Source organism: Salvia miltiorrhiza, chromosome 1 (genome assembly GCF_028751815.1).
Source record: "Salvia miltiorrhiza cultivar Shanhuang (shh) chromosome 1, IMPLAD_Smil_shh, whole genome shotgun sequence".
NCBI classification, from domain to species: domain Eukaryota; kingdom Viridiplantae; phylum Streptophyta; class Magnoliopsida; order Lamiales; family Lamiaceae; genus Salvia; species Salvia miltiorrhiza.
The window spans coordinates 50,814,332-50,839,708 of NC_080387.1; the positions used below are offsets into that span (position 1 = coordinate 50,814,332).

Consider the following 25,377-nt stretch of genomic DNA (forward strand, 5'->3'; position numbering starts at 1 on the left):
GCGATCCTCTTGCACTGACGCCTCCACCATCCTCACGCCTCCGCCACCATCCTCCTGCGACGCCTCCACCTTCCTCCTGCTCCGCCTCCAACGCCTCCATCGCCTCGCGCCTTCGCGGGCTCCAACGCCGCCTCTGCCGCAACAGCCGCCGCCCTCCGCCTGGCACCTCCGGCGCCTCGCGCATTCGCCACCGCCTTCCACCGCCTCCAACACCTCCTGCTCCGCCTCGCGTCTTCGCCGCCAACGCAACTCGCGCCGCCTCGGGCTTCCGTCTTCACCGACTCCAACGCCACCGCCGCTTCGCGCCTCCTCCTGCGCCGCCTTCCACCGCGGGCAGATCTGCTCAAATAATTTAGGGATTTGCAGGTATTTAGGGAAAATTGTCTGGTTTTGGTTGTTGGGGTGTGGTTGCATATTTGCAATTGAATTTGGTTTTTGAATTGATAATGCGAGCATATTTCAGTGTAAGGTGTTATAGAGCTGGTTTGGCCGATTTCGATTTTAATTTTGTGTGATTAGTTCAAAATAACGAGGATATGATCTGTGTTGGTTGTGATGTTGAGATAGCTCGAAGTTTAGATTCGTTTCGTGCTTAATTAGGGTTTTTGATGTGGAAAAAATGGTGCAATGTTGTGTTTTGCAGCCATGTTTGGAGGTGGTAACAGATTATTGAAGCATTCAAGAGGAACAAAGAAAATCCAGTCTCCAGTTTTCATTGCATTGCTGATTTTGGTAATAGTTGCATTGGTGTTCTTCTTTGGAAACAATGGTGATAGGTCTAGTTTGATGCCTGACTTGGATAACCAGAAATGGAGTAGCTTGGACTCGTTGGTTCGATTGGATCCATTTGTGGAATGGAACTGATTTGATATGGCAGTCTCCAAAGTGTCTGTCAATTGAATTCCAGTTTTTTAATTTTGCTTGTACTTGTATTAGTCAATTGAATTAGTAAATAAAATAACATTAAATAAAGCACTAATTATGTGGTCCTTACTACTTTTACATTCACTTTAACTCTCCTAAATACCCGTGCCCAAAAGAAAGGGGACTTCATTAACGGGACGGAGGGAGTATTATATATTCAACCGAAAAAACAAAGACAAAAAATCAAATTACAATTATAAAATGAAGATTCCGTGTACCCTATTTTTAAGCCGGCAAATTTGTTTCTTCCCGATTAAAATAACTGCAGCAGGAGCTAAAATGATTTTTTTTAAATACAAATTATAAATTAATTTCGATCCTCCGAATTTTATAGGAAGAATTCATTATAAAGAATTCATAATGAAAAAAATTCATTTTAATTTACAAATATTTTCACAAAGAATTCATGCATATTCTAATATATATTCCAGAGAGAATTCATAATTTATGGTTCCTATTTTAAAGGAGGTCTATAACCTAACCTCTGCCTTAAATATACATTATATACAAAACAATAAACAAAAACTACTCATTATAAGATCTTTCAACAATATTTTCAATACGTACATGTATAGATCTGTACAGAGAGATATTGAGGCTATTATCTATACAAAATTGAGGCTATACATATACAAAACAATATAAAAAATAATTTCCTCATCATAAGCTTTCAACAAAATTTTCAATAATAAAGGAAATTTCGATGATTTGATTTCGGGCACGGTGAGTCGAGTTCGGTTTCCCATTTAAGATTGTGTATTGAGTCAAGAATCGAACCGAGACGAGACGAACTGAAAACAAGGGTCTTGGCCGATTTCCTTGTACGGACATCTTCGTGTACGAAACATTAGTCCCTTGAGTACTGCATCAACTCGAACCACTAGAAGAGCGAGAGATGTTGTAAGATCAGAGTGTTCTTTAAAATATTTATTTCGAAAGAAAAAAGGAAAAACGGAACATACTTGTCTCAAGAGATCCGCAAGCGTCCGAGGAAGTGCTTCGATGTTCTTGAGGACAACGTAGTATGGGAATGGGAACGAGTCGAGGTACTTGGAGAACTTGATGTCTGCTCCCTTAACTGTTGCTTCCTGCAGGCACGATCATGACCGTGTTAGTGTTTTCACGAATTAAGGACGAATGAACCGATCGCAGTAGCAGATTTACCATAAAATCCATGATGGACTCGTTAGGGCTGTCTAGGAGCAGGAATGCAACCATACGTTTAGTGCTCAAGATGTCTCTTACACGCCGTTTCAGTTTTTCCTGATTTAGGGCAAAATTGAGGATTAAGACAAAGGATTGTAACCTATGCATTTGTGTGTGTGTTTTCATTTTACTCGAGCAGTCAAAGAAGAAAAAGTAGGTACCTTCTCGTTGAAACGGCCATCGGCTATGATCAGTACGAGCTGCTCTAGAGGATTGCAGCCAGACGGCAACCGTGCCTGCATCACAGCAGCATCAAGCATGTTGTTCAGATACTTGAGTAGATCGGCCATTGGTTCGTCTGCGATCGTGTTCTCTTGCTTGAAGGTAAAGCTTGAGATCATCTGGCCCAAGTAAAATGGGGAAAGCAAACAATGTATATGTCAAGCATTTGTTAATGAATTAGGGTTTAGGATTTTGGAACATATACGAAGATGCTAACCTTGATTCCAGCCTCGGCAGTGAACGGTTGGTCAAAATCGTGGAGTAATCTGATGTTGCCCTGCTGCCCGAAGCTCGCGACTGCCAGATTCCCGACTTCCAGCTGGGACATTGCGCGGCAGACTGTCACGAGTGCTTCCATGGCAAAACTTCCGCAACGGCCTTCTGACATACTGCGGGAGTCGTCCACTGCAATCACGACTTGGTAGTCACGCTTGCTCGGCTTCGTCCGCCTCAGCCATATCCGATCTTTCCGGTAATGGCTGGCGATATATTGAATCACCTGTGGACCAAAGAGATATCAGCAACTATTTTTTCGAACATGGTGATTGATCGATCAATCGAAAAATGAACAGAATATGTTAAATCATACCTTCTTGATGTTGATCCTTTTACCAGTCCTGTAATCACCTTGTAGCTTGCTAGCTAAAGTAGGCTCCATCACGAGACGCAATTGTTCAGCTAATTCCTGACACAATCTCGTCGTAAGTGATTCGTATCTTCGCCAAAGAATGGCGGCATCATCCCTTGTATCAGCGGAGGGCTCAAACTTACTACCTTTACCGAGCTCATCATCATCATCGCTCATTGCTGACATGCTAATTTGACGAATTTCTTCGCTGATGTACGACCTCTTTACGGATACCAGACCCTCCGACATGGTAGTCTCGTCTCGACTATAGTCATCGTCAACTTCCATGGATTCTCCATCCTCCTCCTCCATATCTGCTGTTCCTTGCTGCTTGCTGGCATCATTTGCAGAATACAGAGCAGAATTTACAATCGGATTGGTTTCGGATGTGCTCTTTTCAATCTCGATTTCAGCGGCGTGATCCCTCGCATCAGAACCTCCTACATCGGTTTCTGTCTCATTCTGAGCGATATCGCCCTTGACTTGTTCAGCCGTTGCAGGTCCGAGTGCCTGAGCTGTCCCCTCCTTGAACTCTGCAGTGTAGCCGTAGTCGTCAGCATCTTCCACCATATCATCTGAATTCTCAACTTGGTTGGGAAGGTCGACTGAGACTTTCACTCTCTCTTTCCACCCGTCAAGAGCATCACCAACACTCCGACAAGGGTTAGGCTGAGTATTCTGAATACGCGGCTCTGAAGGAGTCAACGAAGTCCGCGATTGTTCGTTGCTCAATTGTTGGCCATTTGTGGAGTCAGCAACCTTTACTTCAAGGTCAGAGGCATTAGGCTGCCCATTTGTCGGAGCAAGGTTGTCTTTAAGTTCACTCGGATCAGAATATTTGTCGTCCGGAGCAGAGTTGCCTTGTTCGGCTGTAGCAGCAAGGTCATCTGTCGACTTCCCAGCAGATTGAGCAGCATTATCATTAGGGTCAGATTGCATAACATCTTGCTCCGGCATCTTAGCATTCGATTCTTTATCATTTTCGGGGCCATTCCCATCAGGGTTCTCGGGGTCCGCCTCTTCCATGAATTCATCGGCATTTTCCTCATTCTGCGCATCGGAATCATCCACATCTTCTGCTTCGCCGTCTTCCATTGGTTCGGTACCATCCAATTCCTCCACGGGCGTTTCTTCCTCCTCCGGCATTTTATCCTCGACATCGGGATTCACCCCAGTAGGATCTGCATATGCATCATCCTTGTCTACCTTCATATCTTCTTCACCATCAACGCCTTCTTCGTCTCCATTTTCCTCGTTAGGTTCACCAGCTTCTTTTGCATCAAGATCAATGGCATCTTCTTTCGTGGCTTCAGAATCTTCCTTGGCTCGAAGCTCTTCATCTTGAGCTTGATCTTTCACCGGTGCACCCTGTTCGTACTTCTCGTTCGCGCAGCGATCCTCATCCTCGTTTGTGTCACCGAGTTTCTCATCAACTACGTCGCTCTTATCACCTACTTCTCCCATGGCAGACTCTATTTGCTCATCCTCCCCATTATCATCGTTTTCATCATCTCCTGAATCCTCACTCACACTGACCATATCGCCATCGAACTCCTGCTCCATCTCTATCCCTTTCTCGTTTTTACTCGGCATGTCATCATTACGCTCCTCATTTGGCTTCAGAAAACAAAAAATAGTTTTAACATTGTACCGTGAAAACCAATATGATTGAAATATAAAATGTTGATATTCACATACCTTATCGGAAGCTCCGAGGAGCTGATCTTCATCTTGGATTTGATCACTGACATCATTCACTCCTGCACCCTCACTCATACCAGTTCCACTTGCATCTTGAGTCACCTCGTTCGAGTTATCGTTTTCCTGCTCTTCAATGGTACCGAAACCTTTCGAGAACAACGAAGCAAGAATGTTCGCAAGTCCATACGTCATTTTGGACACCTACACGCAACAGGAACAACATTTCTTAAATACTGTTGATTTAATAAGAGGAAGGTGAACATAATCACATTATATAAGCATTACGTAAAATTTACCATGCTATGCGCGACTAGAAAATCCTGCAGAACTTTATCACCAAAAGCGAGCATCATATCCAACAAGGCATGCAGTCGTTTCAACTTTGTGCAAATTGAATTCACACAAGGATCTTTTCCTCCAGAATAGTTGAGAAGTTCTCCCTAAGGGAAAACATGAAAAATATATATAAATTAAGAAGGCCAATCCAAATTCTTAAAATGGAAAATAAAGCAAGATCGACGATCCATGAACTTACAGCACACTGAATTGTTCTCGTCACATCCTCATATATCAGGTCTAACTGCAGAAGTTCGATATCTTTCTCAAATATAATCTTCCACTCCATCATCTTTATTTGTGATTGTTCAGTTGAAGCAGAATCATAGTTCGGAGATCCAGTGCTCTGAAGTATATTAAGGATGCGCTTATTCGTTTGCAAGAGGGCAGCTTCGAAATCTGATTCAAGCTCCTTTATATCCTTCTCACCACTAAAATCCGCATTCACTGATGATTTTCTTGCTTGAGAAGATAAATGGGACTCTTCAGCATTATGAGCCTGCAAAACATCACATTTTACATCGGCTCATATTAGACTTGTTATTCATACACTGGTTTACAGAACGGGTTAGACATGCAACGGATAGAAGCTATCTGTACCTTTGCAAATAGATCTTGAAAATGCCCGAGAAGGATTTTGACAGAGCCATTCCCACTGTAAACCGAGAGATCCTTTTCGAATGTGTTAATCATCTTGAAGTTATCATTCACCTGCTCTTCCATTTCTCCTGTAACACCATATGGATGCAATGCAACACCGCCTATAGTGATGTCTTCACAACTTCCAAGAAGATGCTGATCCAGTTTATTCTGTCGGTATGGCAAGGGAAGTAAGACGAAAATAGCATTGAACCTACAAGTCAGCATGACTGAAAAATGTAAGCTCATAAGTACCTTAGCTTTCTGAAAGTCTGGAAGGACTTTCTGAATGAATACTCGGATCTTTTCTGCTTCACGTTTGACAAGAGAACAGGTATCTAGGTGATTGTTTACAACTTTTTGTAGCAATAAATGTTCCTCGTATAGCAAAGTGCAGAAACCATCAAAGAGTTGCTGCAAAATTGGCAGAATAGTTATCAGAGGGGACTCAATAAGGTTAACATCTAGCAGTAGGACGTTTAAGGTACCTTTTGTAACCACATGCATCTGAAAGTAGCATTCTGGTTCTTGCTAAACTCGCTAACTTTCTCTGTAGCTGAGATGGTCAAGCTTGAGGATAAATTCGCCAAAGGCCACATGCATTGTCTCAAGCGCTTGAGATCATGTGCAAAATTATAGGAAACAGCTCTTTGTTCTTGTTGAATCTCAATAAGATGATCGACATAAGAACCCGACCTCTCGACCTACAATAGAGAGAATATGTATTTGCATCAATTGCCCATAATAAATATGACTATTGTATTTCATACAATGACAAATTCCAGAAAGCCGCCAAGGATTTTCCTGGGACACATACCTCTATTAGTTGAAGATCTTTATGAAAATTCAGACATATTTTCTCCAAAATCTTAAATGATGCGATGTTCTTGTAGTAGAACTTATTCGCCATTCTCCATATGGTTTCAAAAGAAGTATGACGGGTATCAACACTGACACCGCTTTGAACATCATCACCTTGCCTCAGAAGCAAATGCTGCACTTCATAAGACGGCTGGAGAAGCCAAGAATGTGATCTGTCGGATTGACCCTGCAAGACAGTACAGACCCATTCTGATGAAGCATGAAACTCAAATTGAAAATATTACTCGAAAGTACCTAAGAGGCTAAAATGGGAAGTTAACCTAGAATTTTTTATGTTCTAATAAATTGAAATGATTAAATTGGGTATACTGGAGAGAGAGATAAAAAATCTACTGGGAAAAAAATCAAAGAAGAAAAAGGAACCAGAAAATTTGAACTACAAAACAGTGATCCCAGTAGGCCTAACCAGATATAAACTCGAAGATAAAGCAAAAATATATATATATATATATATATATATATATATAAAACCAAAAGCATAACTGTGTACCTCGATAGGTTTTCTATGCTTGGACAAGCCACAACTATCAAGGAGGCTTAGAAGGTCAGCGAATGCCCTCTTCTTTCCAGACTTCTTAGTTTTATCTTCCCAAAATTCACCACAGTGTACAACAGTGGCACATAATTTTACAATTGTATGCCATAACTGTTCCTTTGCTTCCGAGTAAAAGCATGAAGATTGTGAAGGTGTATCATCCTTGATGCCACTAGATATCTCTGAAAGATTTAGGGATCTCGTTAAATCAAGAATTATAAAAAATCAGAATGACAAAATATGTGAGGCCATAGCTAACTCAGGAAACTAACCCCCTACTCTCTCCAGCCTCTTCCACCAATCAGCAAACCATGCAGAACTGTTAAACAAAAGAGCCATGTTTTTAATGTAATGGAAAAAAGGGAAAAAGAAGACATAAAAGAGGTAAATAAAACATAAAAGTTTACCCGTTCTCAGCTATAGATTCAGCCTCATTACAAGCTGTATCAATGATACTCTTGATGACCTCAAATTGGTCAAGCATGAACTTTTGGCCAGGATGGGTCCTGATCACACTTTGCGAGGATTCTTGACCAATGAATTCCATGAGAGGTTGTTGGAGTAGATCCTATGTAGAAAAGAAAGATGTTATATCTGTAATGAGTTTCCTTCTCATCTCCAGTAGATACGAGGAAGTATAACACAAGAAGTATAGCATTTAGCCAAGTTTAAAGAATCACTTGCACTTGACCATGAGAGGAGAGTATAATCTTACCGTATACTTCTTTACTATCTTTCGTAGTTTCAGCCTAGTTCTTTTGAAGTTCTCAATGGCCATATGATTATCAACACGATCCCAACGACATAACTTCAAAAGCTCATTCAACTCTTTTTCAATGCTTTTTCTATTTTCACTGATATGATCCAGAACCCTTTAAAAATACAAAATAAAATTAAAAAAAAAAACATTTAGCACAAGATTATCAAAATGAAAGGATTATTCAGAGAAGATAAACTTACTGAGGCAGTAATTGCACATAAAAGCCAAACGTATTGTAGAGTATTTTCACATTCTCCTCTTGGTAATGGCTGCAAGGTTTATAATACATTAGCATCTACACGTCTAAAATTCGTTTGGACATCAAAATGATATCTAAAGATCTATTCAAGCAGCTGACTTATCTACAAATTTTAACAAAACAAATGTTATTTGAAAAGATTGCTCAATCACTTTCCAATATAGAAATATTAAACCAAAATATAGACATACCTTATATAAGATCTACAGTTCAAATTGTTGCTTATCTGTCCATGGAATGAAAGAAGCAACTGCAATTGCTTTCTAAATTCACCAATGGTGGATGTCTTGAAGAATTCTTCCAGGCTGTAGAGAATTTAGCTTCAGACATGAATCCGATAAAAACAAAGAAAAAATATTTCAAAGTTAATATGAAAGACAATTTTTTCAAGATGCTTGCCTTTCAATCATTGAGCTCACGTATCGATCAACATTGTCATCAGGATCTCGTAGGAAAACAGAATACAATGGAAACCATAGCTGCAAACAAGTATGAGAATATGTAATTAGTAATTGTAGCATAATTAACCAAAGTAACTACTTGCACGATAACATTGGAACTGAAAACATCTCGAGTTTAATTATAGAAGTATTATGACATGCTACAGAGTCGCTTATAATCAAACTGGAAAAATGCAAAATTCGAATTAGTTGTAAAACATCATCACCAAATACTACCAGTAGCATTTCCTAAGGCGCATTGATAAATGATGCAACTTTTCAGTGACAGGAAAGCTTACTTTTCCAGCGTTCTTCTCAAAATGAGACTGAACTTCATTAAGCAATGAAGGCCATGCTTCAAACTCCAACCTATGCCATGAGGAAACCAGAGCAAAAATAGGTTCCAATTGATCTACAAGGACAACAGATTGCAGTAAGTTTGTATTGCATCAGAAAGCAAACCATATTCAAAAGAGTTTCTCGGAGTAGTCATGTAGAACAATGAAAGCTACTAAAAAGAAACACCAAAAATTTGGCTCACCAGAGAGTGGAAATTTGGCGACCGTTTCTTGGATATTTCGAATCCTGTTAATCAGAAATTCCAAAGCCGAGAGAGCCTAAAAATCATGAAGCAAAGATCTTCAGGTATTGCAACAGGCATTTAAATGTCAAACAAAGAGCAATTAACATATCACTTTAGAGTCCAGAAAATACTAGTAATAATTATCAAGTAACATCTGCAAGTAAGATACTCGACCTTCGCCAGAGGTGTATCAAGTGGTAGAGCGAGGATCATATCAACAACTTCTACAATTTTCATGAGAGAAAGATGATGAACAGTATGATCATCCCATTCTTTTAGGAGGAAAAGAATTCGCTGTTTAAGATGTGTAACCGGTTCCACCAATTTGGCCAGCATGGGTGAATTTGAATCCTGATAGCAACAGAACATGAAATCACATAAGTGAGCAGATAGATAACATGATAAATAAGAAGAGAATTACTGATAGAAGAAAAGAACATGCCTTGTAGAAATTGTATGCACAAGTTGATTTGTGAAGAATGAACTTGTCATCATGCTCCAAACAGAGACGGAGTAAGTGTTCAGGTGCAATCTTGGCATCAAAACTTGAGGAAAATAAACCTCTCATATCTGGAGAAGAAGTAGGTTTTAGAGATTGAGTCCAAGAAATATTTGAACTATCTACAGTAAGATTATGCAGAAACTAATCACCTCGAGTCAACTTCATCCCCAGCATGTAAGAGCTACAAAAGGAAGACAACCTATCCACATCTGACACTTCAATACTGCAAGGCTGGTAGAGGTGATAGTATTTATGAATTAGTTTTACAAAAATACAAGCATGTCAGTTGCTCTATCCTCTCACTCTTAAAAAATAATGTATTCAAGAACAAGATAACTATGTCCTGACATCAAAGATCTATTACTCTTTAGCTATTGCTATAAAAGTACTTAAAATCAAAGCAAGCAGTTCAGTAATTGCAGTTAGCAAACATCATATCATTTCCTGTATGAGTTCTCAATCAATTACGGAAGTACAATATGAATATCCAATAATTACAGAAGTAGTCCCAGGAGATGCAATTTGGTAAGCAAGTATGCCATAAAAAATCCATGGAGATCATTAGCCTAACAATTGCTAATCACAGAAGCAATTATATTTTGTAACACATGCTCACCGTTAGGAGGGGTAGAAAAAAGGCTGAGAACTTACTCTTTGAACAAGATCAATTGAACCAAATAACTGGTTGTGTATGTTGACAATGCCATCCAAATCAGATTCCTGAGCATTCCATTCTTGCTCCAGAGCTTCATCTTCCTCGTTGACCCTGATCTGCAAGGATAAAACTTGCAAGTTGATGGATCCAGCACCATTTTATCTTTATGTATTAAATATGAGTTCGTGTGCAATGACAATCTCTGGCTTATACTATGACCACCAGCATGTAGTTGGCTGGAGAGGGTGGAACTGAAAGAGAATATCATTACCTTGTCATCTAGTTCTTCAGAGAGAAGTTCCTGCCACTCAGAGAAGCTATCATTTCCAAGAAGATTTGCGCAGTTGGAAACATCAATTTCAATAATACTCTCCATCTTAAATATTCTGGCTTTGAACTTGAATTGCTGAGATTGATCATCGTCAGATGACTTTGCCCGATGCTTCATCCAAAGACTTGCAATTTCATGGAAGATCTCATGCAAAAGCTGACAAAACATAGGCAAAATTTTGAACTTTCCAGTGGGAAAATCATAGAGAATGTGCAACACTCGCACCACTCTGAAAATAGTAGAATATCATGTAACAATTCGTACCTTAAAGGAAGAAGCGCTAAGAAATCGAGCACCAGCAACAGAGTCTTTAAGTCGAGCCAGAACATTGTGGTAAACAGAAACCTTAAAGGGCAAGGTTGATGCCTGTTGCAAGGATAGGCATGTGGCAAGCATAAAGAGTACAAGACAAAGTATTAGGATATCAGGCGTAGACCTTCTTTTGAGAAAACCAACAAGTATAAGATATTTCTCAGAAGATATGACGAACCGTTGCATGAGAAGAAGTCTCTCCAGTTGAAACAGTATCACCAGTTAACTCAACAATGTTCTGCAGTATATAGATATCTTTTTCTTCAACAATTGTTGGCCATTCAATATCACTTATGAAGAGTTGGGCCTTCCTTCCAAGATCGATAAAGTCTCTTTCAGATGTACAAACTCTGGGGAACCTAACAAACTTGTGAATTGTGCTCTGTTGAAGTAGCATCAAAAGTCAAAGGCAGGAACCATGAAAAATGAGGTAAACAATAAGATGAAACAAGTATCTTCTACCCACCAAAACAGATTCCATACTCTGCTCGCGACTAGGCAGATACCTTCTGCTGAGTACATCAGATATAATTAATGACAATCCTAATTTTATTTCATATATTGCAACTTGAACAGGTTCAGTTATATCAATGTATTCGGAGTATTTCGACAACTGGTGAATGAAATGGGAAGTCATATCCTGAAAATGAAAAGAACCAAGAATGGAAGGTTAGATTGGATAAATCATTATACATAAAGGACAGGTCGAGATCCACAAGAACAGAGGGGACAAATAGAATTTGAAAGTCAACAATACCTGCCAATTGTGCACTTGGTTAGTGACCTCTTCTACTTTCAAGCTTTTGACACTCTTGATCCATTCAACAATAGCTGTAACCGACTTAAGAAAATCGTTACACAGATACTTCAACTCCTTAAATTTTCCAGGATTTGAGCGGAAGACCATCTGATTCAGGAACAGATGTTATTGGGTGAGATGAGAATTCACTTATGTACGTCCATATAGAACAAAACACTTACAGAAGATGCAAAGATATTCCAAAAAACCATCAAGACCACTGTATATGTTATATTCATGGTAATTCCTACAAATACAATATGCTGGTGTCTGAAAATATATGATGCAGGGTTATAGCAAAGGGAGATTATTAGCAAGCTTGAGTTCCTAGGGTTTAGGGTGGGAAAACCCTTTTGGTGGTGCTAAAACTTTCATTTCTGAAAATTAATATCAAGAAGAAACAAGCAATTTCTGATATAGGGAGTTTATGCATAGGGACCTTTCTTCGGAGCATCATCTTTTCAGCTTTGAGTTTATCTAGCAAATTGATTCTGAAACTATCATCTTCTGACTGATGTGTATTTCCAGCTAAATAGATACATTCTTGCCTAACCTGTAAGAGAAAACAATCAATCTGTCTGAGTATATGTGGAGCCAACAGTAGAGTATACCATCAAAGTACAAATGAAATTCTACAATAAGATAAAGATACATTGATTCGTTTTTGAAGAACCAAAAGGCATGGGGAAGTTTCTTTTACAGACGTGACCTTCAGGGGTATACCAGATATTAAAAATTATTATTCAAAATCCCACATTATCCAAAGAACAAATTAATCATCAATCAGCAAAATAATTACAGTGGTTAAAGCTGCCTACCACTGACAGTTCTGTGAATAGTGACGAACTACCTAACTATTTTACACACTGGCAAATTAACCAGGTAAATAATGATCAAAGCCAAAAAAGAAGAATGTTTGAAGAAAATGGAAGAGGTAAGCATGAATGGAGATTAGAAACTAATTGAAAGTCGAGAGAAATACCTCAATCTCTGTCTCAAGCAAAGCTATTTTGGCTGTTAGTTCTGAATACTTGATAGAGTACTTTAAAGTAGGATCCAAGTCAGCACAGCGGACCAAAAGATTATAACGCAGGCCCCCAATTCGTAACAGAGAACACCCAACACTCTGGATATCTGCAAATTTTTGATTGGGAATATGTGATAAAACTAAGTACTCGAACATGAAAGAGAGTTATGCAGAAAATCATAGAATCAACCTTAAAACCTGAACAAAACATACGGCAGGCACTAACCATCAGATGGGCACACAGGATAGAGTTCTCTAAGCAGTGGCTCAATATAAGGATTGATCAAGGATGTGAATACACGGTGATTTGATGATGCCAAAAGCGAGACCACGGCCTTTATATTTTCCATCTGTAATATTGTGAATCAAGTATAAAAAGTGCATAAGGGAAGAGAACTGAGGGGTGTCTTAAGCAAATCTAAATACAGGAAATATGACCCATAAGGAAACTTCATGAAGGAAATAAAATTTCGAATAGGAACCCAATCTCTGGAACATGATGTTATATCAGTCAGCAATCTAAGATAGTCACAACAGAATACATACCACAAAAAAGACAATGACAGATTATGAAGGATAAAATGAGAACAAGCAAATGTACGTACTGGGTTACTTAATTCCTGGATAGAACAAAGAGTTGCTTTGATGCTAACATATCTTGAATCCTCAAATGACTTTTTGTGAGCGCAAATAATCTACAAGCACAAAGTACAGAGAGAAACGTCAAAACTGGAACACACGAAAAGGGTTTAGGTATATAATGAGTGAGACCTTTTTTCGAAACCAATAGTGAATACCTGCTGGAAGAGAGACCGCGCAGCAGAGAGAAACATGCCACCTGAACCAATTACGTTTTCAGAACTCTGCCAAATACTGCGACAAGTAGCTCTAAGCTTGAACTTATGCAAGTGGTAGTCTCTAATGGGGTCTACATTTTTCCTGATTTAAACAGAGATTTATGGGCAAAGAATTTAATAGTCAGGATCAAACAATATTTCAAAGACCAGATAAACCTAAACATCAGTTCAAATAATATATAAGAAGCCTCAAGAACTGTCGAGATCAATGAGATTGAAAACAAAACTCAAACAAATGAAGTGATTTCCTGTTAAGTGCAACTCACATGATCTCGTCAACCATAGTCAATTTAAGAGGCCAAAAGAGCTTCTGAGGCAGCAGAATGTTGTACTCTTCATTCTGAGGAAGGGAGTGCACCACAGGTTAGCTTATTAAACAAAATAAATTGCCCGAATAATTTTAGAAGTTTATAAGTACCTTGGCAAGAATAGGGCAGACTTCCCAGAGAGTTGCATGCCATCTAAACCACATCTCCAGAATGAAACTAGAGATTTTTTCATTTGCTGTAGTAGAGAAGAGAAGACATCAATCACGAGATAAGAGTTATAGGCTTATAGCACAATTACCAAATTATAGAGCACCCCTTACCTCCTTTCACTGATTCCCAGGCATCCAGGGTCCATAAAATTTTTTGGTGAGGCAAGAAGTCTATCAGAGGCCTTGCAGAATAATCCAATGAGAAGCTCAAAGATGACTTTAATAGCCCAGACAAATCTAACAAAGCCTGTCATACATGTCAAAGTGTAAAATCTGAAAACACATAATCATCTTAAGATCAACTGACTACAAAATGGAACTTAAGATCACAGGTACACTTTATTAGAATTAAAGGAGAGCCCATACGCTGTGTTGTTCTTCGACATCAACCACAACATTCTTTGTTAGGTGTTTCAGTAGTTCCAAGTCAAGGCAAAGACTTGTCTCATCAACAATAGGCTGTGTCCTTATCCAACAATCTAAGCCAGACCTTCTATGCAATATATCAGGTGTAACACCGCAACAAGCAGAACAGAGTGCAGGGAGAAGTTTAGTACTCTCCAACTTCACTTTCAACTTCTGCTTTTCAAAATCCCACCTTTCCAAAAGCATCTGAGGAAACAGAAAATTCACCACAGTGATGATATAAAGAATTCTCATTTAGGTTCCAGACAATAAAATCATGAGCATCAACATACCTGATGCATTTCCTCTAACTGCTGTGTAGTTTCAAAACCATTATCATTCACTTTGTCGACAATATATGTTGACATGCAAACTCCTTTAAGAAAATCCAAAAAACCCAATCAAAGTAAGGCCTAACTGATACTTGATTCAATAGTATATAGAGTTAACGGTTTAAGGAGACAATGGTTTGCAATAGTCTATGAAAAAACATGAAGGTAGTGATGTTTTTTATTCCTCTACTTTCAATTCTTCTAAAGTGAAATGTATAAAAGAATCTCTGACCAAAACACAGGGAAACTGAGTCTGGGAGCCAATACTTTTAGGAGGTCGCCATTTTACAATGTTTTGTTCCTCAAAAAAGGGATAACAGTGCTATCTTCTGGATTACGTACTATCTACGTTTCTCATCCTCAATTCAGACAAAAACATGAACTGGTCCTCAAGGCACTCATATGATCACCAATTATCATATTAAAGGAGAAAAGCGTTTCTGATACAGTACAAGTTGAACGGGCCTTGAGGAACAGATGCTGAACTGGACTGGGTACCAAAGGAAAGAGAAACATGCAACTACAAATAGATGAAAGGTTATTCTTTTTTATAGCTCAAGCTAAGGGCAAACTATACCTCAGTGAACTCAGTAGATCAACTAAAATATGAGTAAAGAGAAGCACACAATTATGCAGTGATAGAAGATTATTCAACATTGTCCCCTTATTAAAGAAAATAATAAATAAAGGAAAAGGCATGTAATGCTGGAACTGAGACACAATCACCCATAAACACAATATGAAATCCAGATGCACTGGAGAATAAGAAACTCTACCTTGCATTGCAAGAACGCGAAGTTCCACATCAGAAAACAATATGCCATCTACAGCAACTTCGTGAAATTTATTCCCATCCATGGAGATTTCAGGAAACGAGACTGTGGAGTAAAAGAACAAAAAAACAAGAATAAAAATAAGTTAATAACTATGGCATTTTAAGCCTTCATTTTATACTATAGCATATGATCACGCCTGCAGAATGAATTATAAACCTTATGCAAAATGCTCTACCTGGTTCCATAAACTTGCTAATTCTTGGCCACATTTCCTCACAAAGGTCAGAAAATTGGCCTTGCTTTTGGTGTAAGTCAGCAGATGAAGGCAAAATTGGATGCCCACCATGCTTCCAGAGCAAGGATTTGCTTGAATTCAAGCATAAGGATGAGCTGGCCTCAAGTTTTCTGATCTCAATCTATATGAACCAAGTTGACAAAAAGCTTATACAGATGGTAAGGGAAAAGAATAGCAGGAGAGAATGTAAAAGAAGTTTACCATGAGAATATCCTTAAATTGTTCTGCTTCTGCAGGACAAATATCCTTCAGTTTCACTGCATCTTTCAATAACAACTGCCAAGAGATCACCCGACGCTCAATCTGAGGTGGATCGATACTGTTCCAGAAGAGCATGTGGTGTTCAAGGAGATCAGTATATGACCTAAACAGCATATCAAAAGAGGTGGATTCAACAAAAAAATCAAGCACTTTCTCCTCCATTCGTCGCAGCGAAGTAAGAATAGATTCAAAATGCTTAGTTTTGTGAGCATGATTATACTCATTCTCTTTGCTCCATTGTTGAAGACTATGTCTCAATAACATTACACACTTGATCAAGCTTCTTAGGTGGATATGATGCTGGTTTAATACACCATCAGATGAGCAGACATCAATAGAGTTAACAGAGAGTATAGGGCTGGATATTGATTTGATGTCCAAATCACTTAGAGAAAAAAGATCACTACGCAGTTGAAATATTCTTGTCCAGATAGGATGCTGAAGTTCCTTTTTCAGTAAATCTGAAAACCAACTGAAAAATGGAAGGGATGGCTGCAACTCAGAACCAAACCACTCAAACCACCTAACGTAAAGACAATAGTCACTGTCAGTAGCTTGTTCCATTACCCAGTCAGCAGCAAAGTATAGCTTTTTCTTCTTTTGAGCTAAAACCAACCGCAACTCATCTCCAGCATCATAATTTGCAATTATGCTGTTTGTATCCTTAGGAAACATAAATCTATGCAATGACATAGCATCCATCAGGTGAATCATCTTTGAGCTTCCTTTAGGAGGAGTTCTTACCTTAGAAACTCTCTTCAAGTTATCGATAAATGCGGAGGATGCAATTTCAATTCCTAATGATTCCAAATACATGATATTCTGTCTAACACAAGCATCTTTTGAGTAAAAGACAAAATCACTTAATTTCAAAGGATTTGGCCATCCTCCTGGTACGCATAGCAAGAAATCTTCAGATGACGTGAAATTGTAAAGTTCAGACCTGGATAAGTAAGAACTAGCTGCTTCAGAAACAATGTTTTTTCCCTTTTCCTCACCAAAAGATGAAAGATATGTGTGCTCCCAACTAATCTGGATGCTCCAAACAGTCTGGTTTCCATTTGTAATAAGCCGCTGGAACAACTGCACCCAGCGTGAAAGCTCCAGATAAGTGATGCTTATATTACAACGGGATCCTTCATGCTTGGCAAACAGATGAGCCTTGGCCATCATATCAACCAACCTACCCATAGGAATTCCAGAAATAGCAATAAATCTCTTTATTTCTCTTAGCTCCATCTCACTATGAACTTTAGCACACATCTGGTCTGGCAGCCAATCCGGTTGCATCATACATATTTCAACCCCTCTATTTCTCATTGCTCGTGACACTTCACCAAAGCTGGGATTAACAGTTAAAAACATTCTAAATTTAGGATGGGGGTGAAGAACCACTGGCTTTCCTTCTACAGTCCCACATTCATTAATGGTAATAGATCCAGATTGTTCAACCAATGAGTTAATCCTATCAAGAACCTGCAGACAGTGAAGAATAGCAAACTTAAAGCCTCATGAAGAACATAAGCTTGAAACCTAAGGATAAAAAAAGCAGTCATCCCACTAGAATGCAAGAACATGTGAAATAGGAGTAGAGTCTACATACCGTCGGATTGCAGAGGTTCGCATTTTCTAAAACAATCCATTCCCCATTTTCTATAGCCTTGATCAGTAATCCAGTAACCCATTCAAATTTCACAGACTTTTGACTTCTCTGATGATCTTCCAATTTTCTAATCATACCTAGGGTGCTGTCCAGATCCTTCTGAGACCAAGAAAGAGGCAATGCTCGTTTGTCAAGATCCAGCTTCAGACATTCAATAATGTCAGTCAACTGTGCCATAGATTCGCTTGTTATTGGATTCTCTATGAAGGCTGCTGACCTATTTATCTTAGATAAGAAGGCAAGCCACCGAGCACTAATATCCTTCCTTTGAATGAAAGTCTCAGAGGACGATTCCAGTTGCAAGTTGCAGTACTCATTCATATACCTTTCCACTTGAGCAACAACGAGATGATAGTGACGGGAGGCATTATATTGCTCAAAGGATCCAAGTATCTCAGATATATCACTTGCAGATGAAAGATTCAATTCATTAAGTACATTTCCTGTCAACTCAGCAAGTAGTCTTACCAGCGAAGTCTTACCAGATGCTGGAGGACCAACTAAAATGCATAACCACTGATGCTTTACACAACGGGCAATAGCTTCTAAGGAATGGCGTAATCCAGGCAAAATCTTAAGGTTGTTATGGGATGTCCCAGATGACTGAAACTGGTACCTTTCAATAGATACATCTCCAACAATCAATGAATCAGGAGTGAGCTTGACTTTAGGGTGCAGGTTAATGTATGGCTTCAATCCAAATGTTTGTTCATACAATTTAATAACTTCTACCCGATCAGCTGATGTGCGCATTCTTTGTAGGTAAATGGCGCTCAAGAAACTGTCAAATTTTGACTTCCCAGACGCATCTGAGATATCAAGTGAATATTAAAAAAACATTCAAGCAAATAATAAATCAAAATGTACAGAAAGAAATTGGTCAAGAAAAATGTACAGAAAGAAAAGAAAAACCTTCAATAATTTGGCAAGAACGAATCACATCACGGAGATTAAATTCCCATGGGGAACCATCTTGACCAAATTTGTGATCCATCATGGTCTCTTGATATAACTTTTTGTTAAACTGAACCAACTTCAAGAGAAGAGATCTTTCGAGGGATGGAAATAGTGAGCTACATATTGAAAGATAATCTTCATCAACCAGCTCATCAACATAGACCTGCATTAACATCGAGTTAGAGTGACACTGACTGAGAAACATAAACGTGGCATTGCCCTAGCACGGATATGAACTTGGCATGTGCAGTGAACTGGTATTTTTAGTGAACAGAAAAGTTGAATAAACATGATGCCCCATTTTGGGACAAAACCTTTCCATGTGCTTCAAGTACAAGATTTGCAAATCAAGAGCAATTAATGAGAAGACTGCACAGTGTACCTTAGTAAACCGGTTTAGGAAAGACTTAGGAAGTCCTTTCCGGCCACCACCTTGATAGGAAGGGTTTTGACATGCAAAAACTCTGAAAGATGCCGGACACTTGAAAGAACGGCCCAGCTCAGGAATAAAAACTTCAGCCCGATGATCCAAAATAGCATTCAAACCCTGAGCATCACTTTTTATCATTAACTCTATGGACTGGATCCAGTAATAGTTAAGAGCTTACAGATAAAAAACATTAGCAGACAGGAGGCTGTCATTCCCCATAAAACATCAAGATATATCCATATTTATTACATTGAAGAACTAAGAGAAGTACTAGAAGACTAGTTACATCCAGAGTTCCTCCGCAGAGGGATCTAGATCCAAATTCAATGAAAAAAAGCATAATATCGCAAGGTTTAATAAAACAAGCAAAAGCAAAGCATAGAATCAAAGGAGGGGGCAGATGTCACAGTTGCTGATTACTACAATTTAGTACCTCCAAAACAGACTGTGGCGCAAGATTAAGTTCATCCAGGCAGACCCATGATCCATTCTTCAAAGCCTGACATAACAGTACATGACATTTAAATACTTCTTAACTTTAATAAGAAAAAAAGCTCAGCAAAAACAGAAAATACATCAGCACATGACTTACAGCACAGTAACATACAAAACAAAATCAAGTTTGGGACCTGATCCGAGAATGGCTGCGCCTAAAGCACCATATGACAACTATCCCAAGCGCCATAGAATACATTACAAGCAAAGGAAAAGGATCAGCCATCGTACATAAAGCAAAGCTCATTGCCTTGGCTGTAACAGTAAATCAATTGTGGTTTGCTAGCAACCAACTGATATTTGAGGACAAACCATACGAAGTCAAGAAAATAGTGAGGAATATACAACTAGGCATCTGTCGATGTCTAAATGAAATAATTCCTCCTGATGTAGTACGAGCCCACCTAGAAACAAACACACTGCTGGTAGCTAATACGATGCAAAATTTGTGATCATAGAACATAACAGACCACCAGGGCAAGTGGAGTCTGCCCATGCCGAGGCTTATGGACATGAAGTTCTAGCTTGCACCTCAATTCCATCCGGACTTGGTGAAAAAAGGCCCCAAAGAATAGACAAGGCTGACTTGGGCACTGCCTAACCGTCCCTAAAAGATTGATCTACGGACTGACAGGCACCACAAGTACAAGTGGGCAGAACAAGAAGGAAAAACTGGTAGAAGGTACAATCAAATGGGATATTCTTTTGTTAGCTAGAAAATTATACCGAGTCTCCCAGATTACGGATTATGTTAGAACTCCTCTATTTTGAGTTCAACCCCTCCCTCGCCCTCGACTTATGCTGTTGCGGCTGTCTTCCCCCTTGGGTATGCCCAAGGAAATCAGTCTGATTTCTTTTCTTTGCTCTTTTTTTATTTAATACACGTATTTTTCATCAAAAAAATAATAATAATAATAAAGAAGAAAGAGGTCTCCCCACCTGAAGTAGGATACCATCGGACCAGGCAAACTGCATTCCTTCATCATTTTCAACAGGCAGATCTGACCCCAATAAATCCATGATGTCAGTCTGCAGCAATACAGTCCAGTTAAGATAGTTCAACCTCAAAGTTCCAGGTGGGATGGAAGAAACATGAGGAATGAGAAAAACAAAAACACAACATATATATCTATGAAAATTGATTTTTCATTATTTTAAAAAAGTTAGCTCTGCTAACCTGCTCAGACAGATTAATTCGTACAACAGTGTGCCCAGAGAACCTGCCGAGGGCAGCGACTAAACTTGTTTTCCCAACACCTGGACTTCCTTCCAAAAGGACTATCAAACATGCAAACATCAAATATCAGAAACCTCGTTATGCATTGGTTAATAGTTAGATGTGCATAAATATGAAGTTATTAACCAGTAAGTATTCACAATTTCACAAACAATCATACGACCAGAATATAAATAAGCACAGGAGAACAAATATGATTTCAGACCCCAAAACAACTAAGTGTAAAAGGGACTTACCAGGCTTTTTAAGCTGCATAGCACGCAGCACTCTCATAGTATTCTTCTGAGTGGTTGGGGCCAAAAATTGAAAACCCTCTGCAACAACACAATCAGTACCTGAACAAAATCCATGAGCAAACTTAAGCACTAAGCAGTATGCGAAAATTCCACAAAATGCAAACAAAAGAACAAGGAATGGCACACAGATCAATAAAAACTGTCTAGATCCTACCTCTTTTAAAGAACAAGGTTGAAGTTCATCATACCTTCATTCAATCTTGGAGATGACATTAAAAATGTACACAATTACGCAAGTACTATACCTTTCTCAATGTAGAATGGATGGATTCCAAAGAGACTGTCACATTCCATGTTATCAGCAGCAGTTAAAATAGTAGAGCTTTCCGGATCAGCCCAACCATAAGACTCCAGTCCATCAAGACCCGAGGGATCAAAACTTGTTGCACTCTCCTGTATTAGGGAAGCATGTGGTTCATTTTCTTAAGTGATTGAGTTATGCAGACAAAATCTAATATTCTACAGCTTACTAGTTGGAAAAATAACATGAGATACATCAACAAGTAAATAGCATACATCTTGCTTCCATCTAAAAGTAGACTACTGAGCATTTGGATTTCAATTGAACAAGAAAATTTCAGCTCATCTTAATGAGTAAGAAATCCTATTCACAGGCCTCATACCCTTCACTGGTTGGACAATCACTATCTCCCAGAAAGATGCTCAAAAGGTATTTCTTGACATACATGCCAAAGAAACCAAGCAGTAAAATATGGGAACAACAACAGATGTAATTGACAGAAGATGGGAATTTTTCTAATATCATTCATCTAAAAAAGACTTCAAGGTATTAACACATGGAAAAGCATGATTTTAAATATTCATGTTGACAGCATTTCTAAAGAGGATCAGTCAAATTCCAGAGAATAAAATGTTAACCTAAACAGGGTATATAAGTAAACTTCACCTTGAGTTTCTCCAGCAGGAAAGAAAGGCATCTCATCCTCAACTCTGCAGCTTCAGCTTTTGATATATTTGAACCTGAAGAACAGAGAACCCAGACATAAGTCAAAACTGATTCAAAAGACATCCTAGATGCAGCAAGTAAATATATTGCATCAAAGATTTGCGGATAATTAAGAACAACATCCAATGACATGCTCCACGACATTATAAAAATATTTACTCCACTGAGTCCACTCCAACCAAATAGAACAACATACAATCATAGCAATACAACTCCCAAGAAATTTCCCTCTAGCACCATGAAAGCACTATTATAAATTTGATGATTTAATACACAACCAGGTTAGCCCAAGTTCCACCAAACCTTGGCTTCAGAAGCTGTATGAGTACAAACAAGAAGGATATGCTCACATGACATATAGGCAACTTCCCTAAACCCTCAACAAAAAAGTACATACAAACCTATATACCTAGGTGAAGAGCAAGTTTTCACAACGGCAATAGTAATCTAAAACCAAGAACAAGGTTGAGCATCAGTATGCCATTGTAGATTTCAAGAGTCAAGAGTATAATGGCATATTGAAAGCACGCACTTTCATGCTTATAGCAATTTTGTAGGATACTGATTGCAACCTACTTCCAACAAAATCCTTTTTATCTTCTTGTAGAATCACTCTCAAGAAGCACCCTAACCTCTCAAGTCATATGTCCACAAATACCAATGTCTCATTTTTCCATCTTTGGTGTGTAGTAAAGTGATGGCAATTAATAATAAAATATTCTAGTAGACAGATTAGCGAACATACCCAAGCTAAGTCCATCCAGCAGAACGAGGAATGCCCCGTGTACCAATGCAGACTCGGCTGATAAATTTCTTGCTGACACGTTAATAAATGAGACCCAAGATAACAGATCTCTCACAGTAAGAATTTTTCCTGTCTGCAAAAGGTTGAACCACTGCAAAGCAGGAGATAGATATGAGAGGAAGTGAAACAAAGAGACCAGTATGCACCACAGGAAAATATATTTCCAAACCTAAAAACATTCAACAATTTGAAAAGGTAAATAAGCACAAAAAATTTAAAACTGCACGAGCTACAACTGCTTCAGAAGTTGGCACAGTTTTGAATAGATAAAAGGAGAATATATATAATTTGAGATTTATTAGACAATATATATATATATACATATATATATGCAAATTTAAGAAATAATTATACAACTAATTTAAGAACGATATGAGGTGGGGAAAAAGAAGAGAAAATATTTTATGGGTGTGATATATGGTTATTCACAGAAAAAAACAATATGTACGAAATAAAAACAACATACCTCCCAAAAGCTTAGCATGACATCCACAATGTGAGGAAGGTTTGGCTCCAAAATTCTGCATTTCAAGTCATTAAGGCATAAAATATAATTTACTGTCTGAATTAGTGAATTATATTTACATCACATATTAGTTATAAAGATAAGCTTACCTCTCATTAGCAATACTTTTAAGTTCATCAATATCAGTAACAGAAGGAACCCATATTTCTGTGAATCGATTGCGAAGAGCAGGTGACAGTTCTTTCTTACCATAGTCTCCACCAGGATTCATTGTAGCCAGAAGAAAAAATTTCTCATGAGCGACTATGTTCTCAAGGTCAGAGCCTCCTTTCTCAGCCAAGTACTACAGATATTCAGTAAAATTAACCAGGAGTCAATAAACAACATAAGCATAAGACTCCCTCCATCCAAAATTATAATCACCTTTGCCTTTTCCAACATATTAAGAAAATCCATTTAAAGGATTTTAAAATGTAGAATAACAAAAAATAAACATCCTTATGTAACTTATTCAAAATAAAATATTGTTGATTTCAAACAACATTAAGCAGGAGCACATTAAAGAAAACAAAAATTTAATGCACATCTAATGAAGAAAATACTCTACAATTTTGGGACAGAAGAAAAGGAATAGGGGGGATGTGTCAAAATTTAATCATATATAATTTTGCATTAGTCATAGGCAGACCCAAAACCAAACATAGGGCTTGTTTGTCCCAGATTTTCTAATTTGTACTTGAAAATCATCCCTCTCATCATTCAAGTTCAAATTACAGGCCACTACTCTTAACAATGCATGTCCAGTTTGATTGAACCTCCAATGTTTTCAAGAGATACAGGAAACTGACAACAAAACAAATATAAATGAAATGATAAATAAAATACCAAGATAACTATAAATTACTCACCAGTTTCCTTTCTGGCTCCAGGACGCTGTTTAATCTTTCAAGAACACTGTCATCAGCTAAAGAAATCTCATCAACAAGAAACAGGTCGCCATTCTTCATTGCTTGAACAAGTGGACCATCTTGCCACGTAAAAATTGTCCGCCACTTCTCTAGAAGCTGGTACATTTCCTCCTTAATAATTTCAATGAATTTTAGTTCATTCGCATTGACTTCAGGATTCAACACAGAATGCTCTTTGTAGCTTTTGATAATTAGAGAGAGCACATTGAGAGTCTGAGAGGCCTGGTTGATGTCCACAGAAATTTTCTGCAGGAATGAAATTTATTAAAAAAGATTATGACATCAGAGATGGAAAATAAGTATTGAATGAAGAGATCAACATACAGCATCTCCAGGAAAATGTATAAAAGCCTTTGACTGGGCAAGCCTCTCACAAAGATTCTGAAAGTCCAAGCTAATTCTTGATCTCTCGCGTACAGGATAAAAACCCTGGAAAATAGTAAACCCAAAAAATGAACAAAACTGTATACAAATGTGATTTCAGGACTGAAAAGTGACAGGGAGGAGGCCATGACAGAAAAGGCAACCAAACAAACATAGAGAAAACCTAATGAAGTAAAAGAACATACCCCAAGAAAATCAGATGTCTCTGTGTACTGATGGCAATTCAGTATATGTAACTTGGACTCCTTCATGATACTAAGCAACTGGCATACTGTTGTTTTCCCTCCTCCAGTTTCACCCACAAGGAGGACAGGCTGACGCATCTGATAACACCGTTCGACCAGAAAATACATTCTCCATAGACTCTTTGTCCAAATAATTCTGGTATAAGAAAAGGATAAGAGAACTTAAACCTCAAGTAATACGGGAAAGAAAGCACGCAGTCAGTAACCTCAGAGATACTTACTTCCCAACACTTTCAGGATTTTTATAATCCTTGGACTGCAAAAAGACATCTCGACCTTTTTCGTCCTGGAAAAGAAATATATGAGCACATTTTCTTAT

General features: G+C 38.4%; 1 protein-coding gene across 2 annotated transcripts in view; it reads right to left on the reverse strand.

Annotated features, from left to right (window-relative positions):
• Positions 1 to 1,439: 1,439 nt before the first annotated feature.
• LOC130990847 (midasin) overlaps positions 1,440 to 25,377 on the reverse strand; it is a 31,720-nt gene continuing 7,782 nt past the window's right edge. The window contains exons 19-78 of one of the 2 annotated variants that reach the window (XM_057915084.1): positions 25,280 to 25,344; positions 24,999 to 25,194; positions 24,754 to 24,858; positions 24,370 to 24,675; positions 23,611 to 23,804; positions 23,462 to 23,516; positions 22,936 to 23,086; positions 22,131 to 22,204; positions 21,469 to 21,616; positions 21,164 to 21,262; positions 20,868 to 20,968; positions 20,630 to 20,719; positions 19,629 to 19,694; positions 19,148 to 19,312; positions 18,721 to 18,928; positions 17,749 to 18,617; positions 16,086 to 17,621; positions 15,825 to 16,005; positions 15,590 to 15,691; positions 14,775 to 14,857; positions 14,443 to 14,688; positions 14,188 to 14,323; positions 14,017 to 14,102; positions 13,865 to 13,938; positions 13,539 to 13,680; positions 13,347 to 13,436; positions 12,968 to 13,091; positions 12,697 to 12,848; positions 12,154 to 12,267; positions 11,673 to 11,822; positions 11,382 to 11,555; positions 11,094 to 11,297; positions 10,868 to 10,969; positions 10,544 to 10,759; positions 10,269 to 10,388; positions 9,767 to 9,848; positions 9,558 to 9,685; positions 9,290 to 9,466; positions 9,074 to 9,149; positions 8,832 to 8,944; positions 8,492 to 8,571; positions 8,284 to 8,397; positions 8,034 to 8,102; positions 7,789 to 7,945; positions 7,481 to 7,641; positions 7,346 to 7,392; positions 7,029 to 7,255; positions 6,474 to 6,704; positions 6,145 to 6,360; positions 5,912 to 6,070; positions 5,618 to 5,827; positions 5,217 to 5,516; positions 4,978 to 5,121; positions 4,679 to 4,882; positions 2,942 to 4,597; positions 2,570 to 2,851; positions 2,292 to 2,471; positions 2,089 to 2,187; positions 1,887 to 2,012; positions 1,440 to 1,804 (exon numbers count right to left, since the gene is read on the reverse strand). In XM_057915084.1, coding sequence (XP_057771067.1) covers positions 1,772 to 1,804; positions 1,887 to 2,012; positions 2,089 to 2,187; positions 2,292 to 2,471; positions 2,570 to 2,851; positions 2,942 to 4,597; positions 4,679 to 4,882; positions 4,978 to 5,121; positions 5,217 to 5,516; positions 5,618 to 5,827; positions 5,912 to 6,070; positions 6,145 to 6,360; positions 6,474 to 6,704; positions 7,029 to 7,255; positions 7,346 to 7,392; positions 7,481 to 7,641; positions 7,789 to 7,945; positions 8,034 to 8,102; positions 8,284 to 8,397; positions 8,492 to 8,571; positions 8,832 to 8,944; positions 9,074 to 9,149; positions 9,290 to 9,466; positions 9,558 to 9,685; positions 9,767 to 9,848; positions 10,269 to 10,388; positions 10,544 to 10,759; positions 10,868 to 10,969; positions 11,094 to 11,297; positions 11,382 to 11,555; positions 11,673 to 11,822; positions 12,154 to 12,267; positions 12,697 to 12,848; positions 12,968 to 13,091; positions 13,347 to 13,436; positions 13,539 to 13,680; positions 13,865 to 13,938; positions 14,017 to 14,102; positions 14,188 to 14,323; positions 14,443 to 14,688; positions 14,775 to 14,857; positions 15,590 to 15,691; positions 15,825 to 16,005; positions 16,086 to 17,621; positions 17,749 to 18,617; positions 18,721 to 18,928; positions 19,148 to 19,312; positions 19,629 to 19,694; positions 20,630 to 20,719; positions 20,868 to 20,968; positions 21,164 to 21,262; positions 21,469 to 21,616; positions 22,131 to 22,204; positions 22,936 to 23,086; positions 23,462 to 23,516; positions 23,611 to 23,804; positions 24,370 to 24,675; positions 24,754 to 24,858; positions 24,999 to 25,194; positions 25,280 to 25,344 — 12,195 coding nt within the window. In that variant the 3' untranslated portion in view covers positions 1,440 to 1,771. Of the gene's footprint in view, positions 1,805 to 1,886; positions 2,013 to 2,088; positions 2,188 to 2,291; positions 2,472 to 2,569; positions 2,852 to 2,941; positions 4,598 to 4,678; positions 4,883 to 4,977; positions 5,122 to 5,216; positions 5,517 to 5,617; positions 5,828 to 5,911; positions 6,071 to 6,144; positions 6,361 to 6,473; positions 6,705 to 7,028; positions 7,256 to 7,345; positions 7,393 to 7,480; positions 7,642 to 7,788; positions 7,946 to 8,033; positions 8,103 to 8,283; positions 8,398 to 8,491; positions 8,572 to 8,831; positions 8,945 to 9,073; positions 9,150 to 9,289; positions 9,467 to 9,557; positions 9,686 to 9,766; positions 9,849 to 10,268; positions 10,389 to 10,543; positions 10,760 to 10,867; positions 10,970 to 11,093; positions 11,298 to 11,381; positions 11,556 to 11,672; positions 11,823 to 12,153; positions 12,268 to 12,696; positions 12,849 to 12,967; positions 13,092 to 13,346; positions 13,437 to 13,538; positions 13,681 to 13,864; positions 13,950 to 14,015; positions 14,103 to 14,187; positions 14,324 to 14,442; positions 14,689 to 14,774; positions 14,858 to 15,589; positions 15,692 to 15,824; positions 16,006 to 16,085; positions 17,622 to 17,748; positions 18,618 to 18,720; positions 18,929 to 19,147; positions 19,313 to 19,628; positions 19,695 to 20,629; positions 20,720 to 20,867; positions 20,969 to 21,163; positions 21,263 to 21,468; positions 21,617 to 22,130; positions 22,205 to 22,935; positions 23,087 to 23,461; positions 23,517 to 23,610; positions 23,805 to 24,369; positions 24,676 to 24,753; positions 24,859 to 24,998; positions 25,195 to 25,279; positions 25,345 to 25,377 lie in introns of both variants that reach the window. The other variant, XM_057915079.1, reaches the window with a different exon arrangement.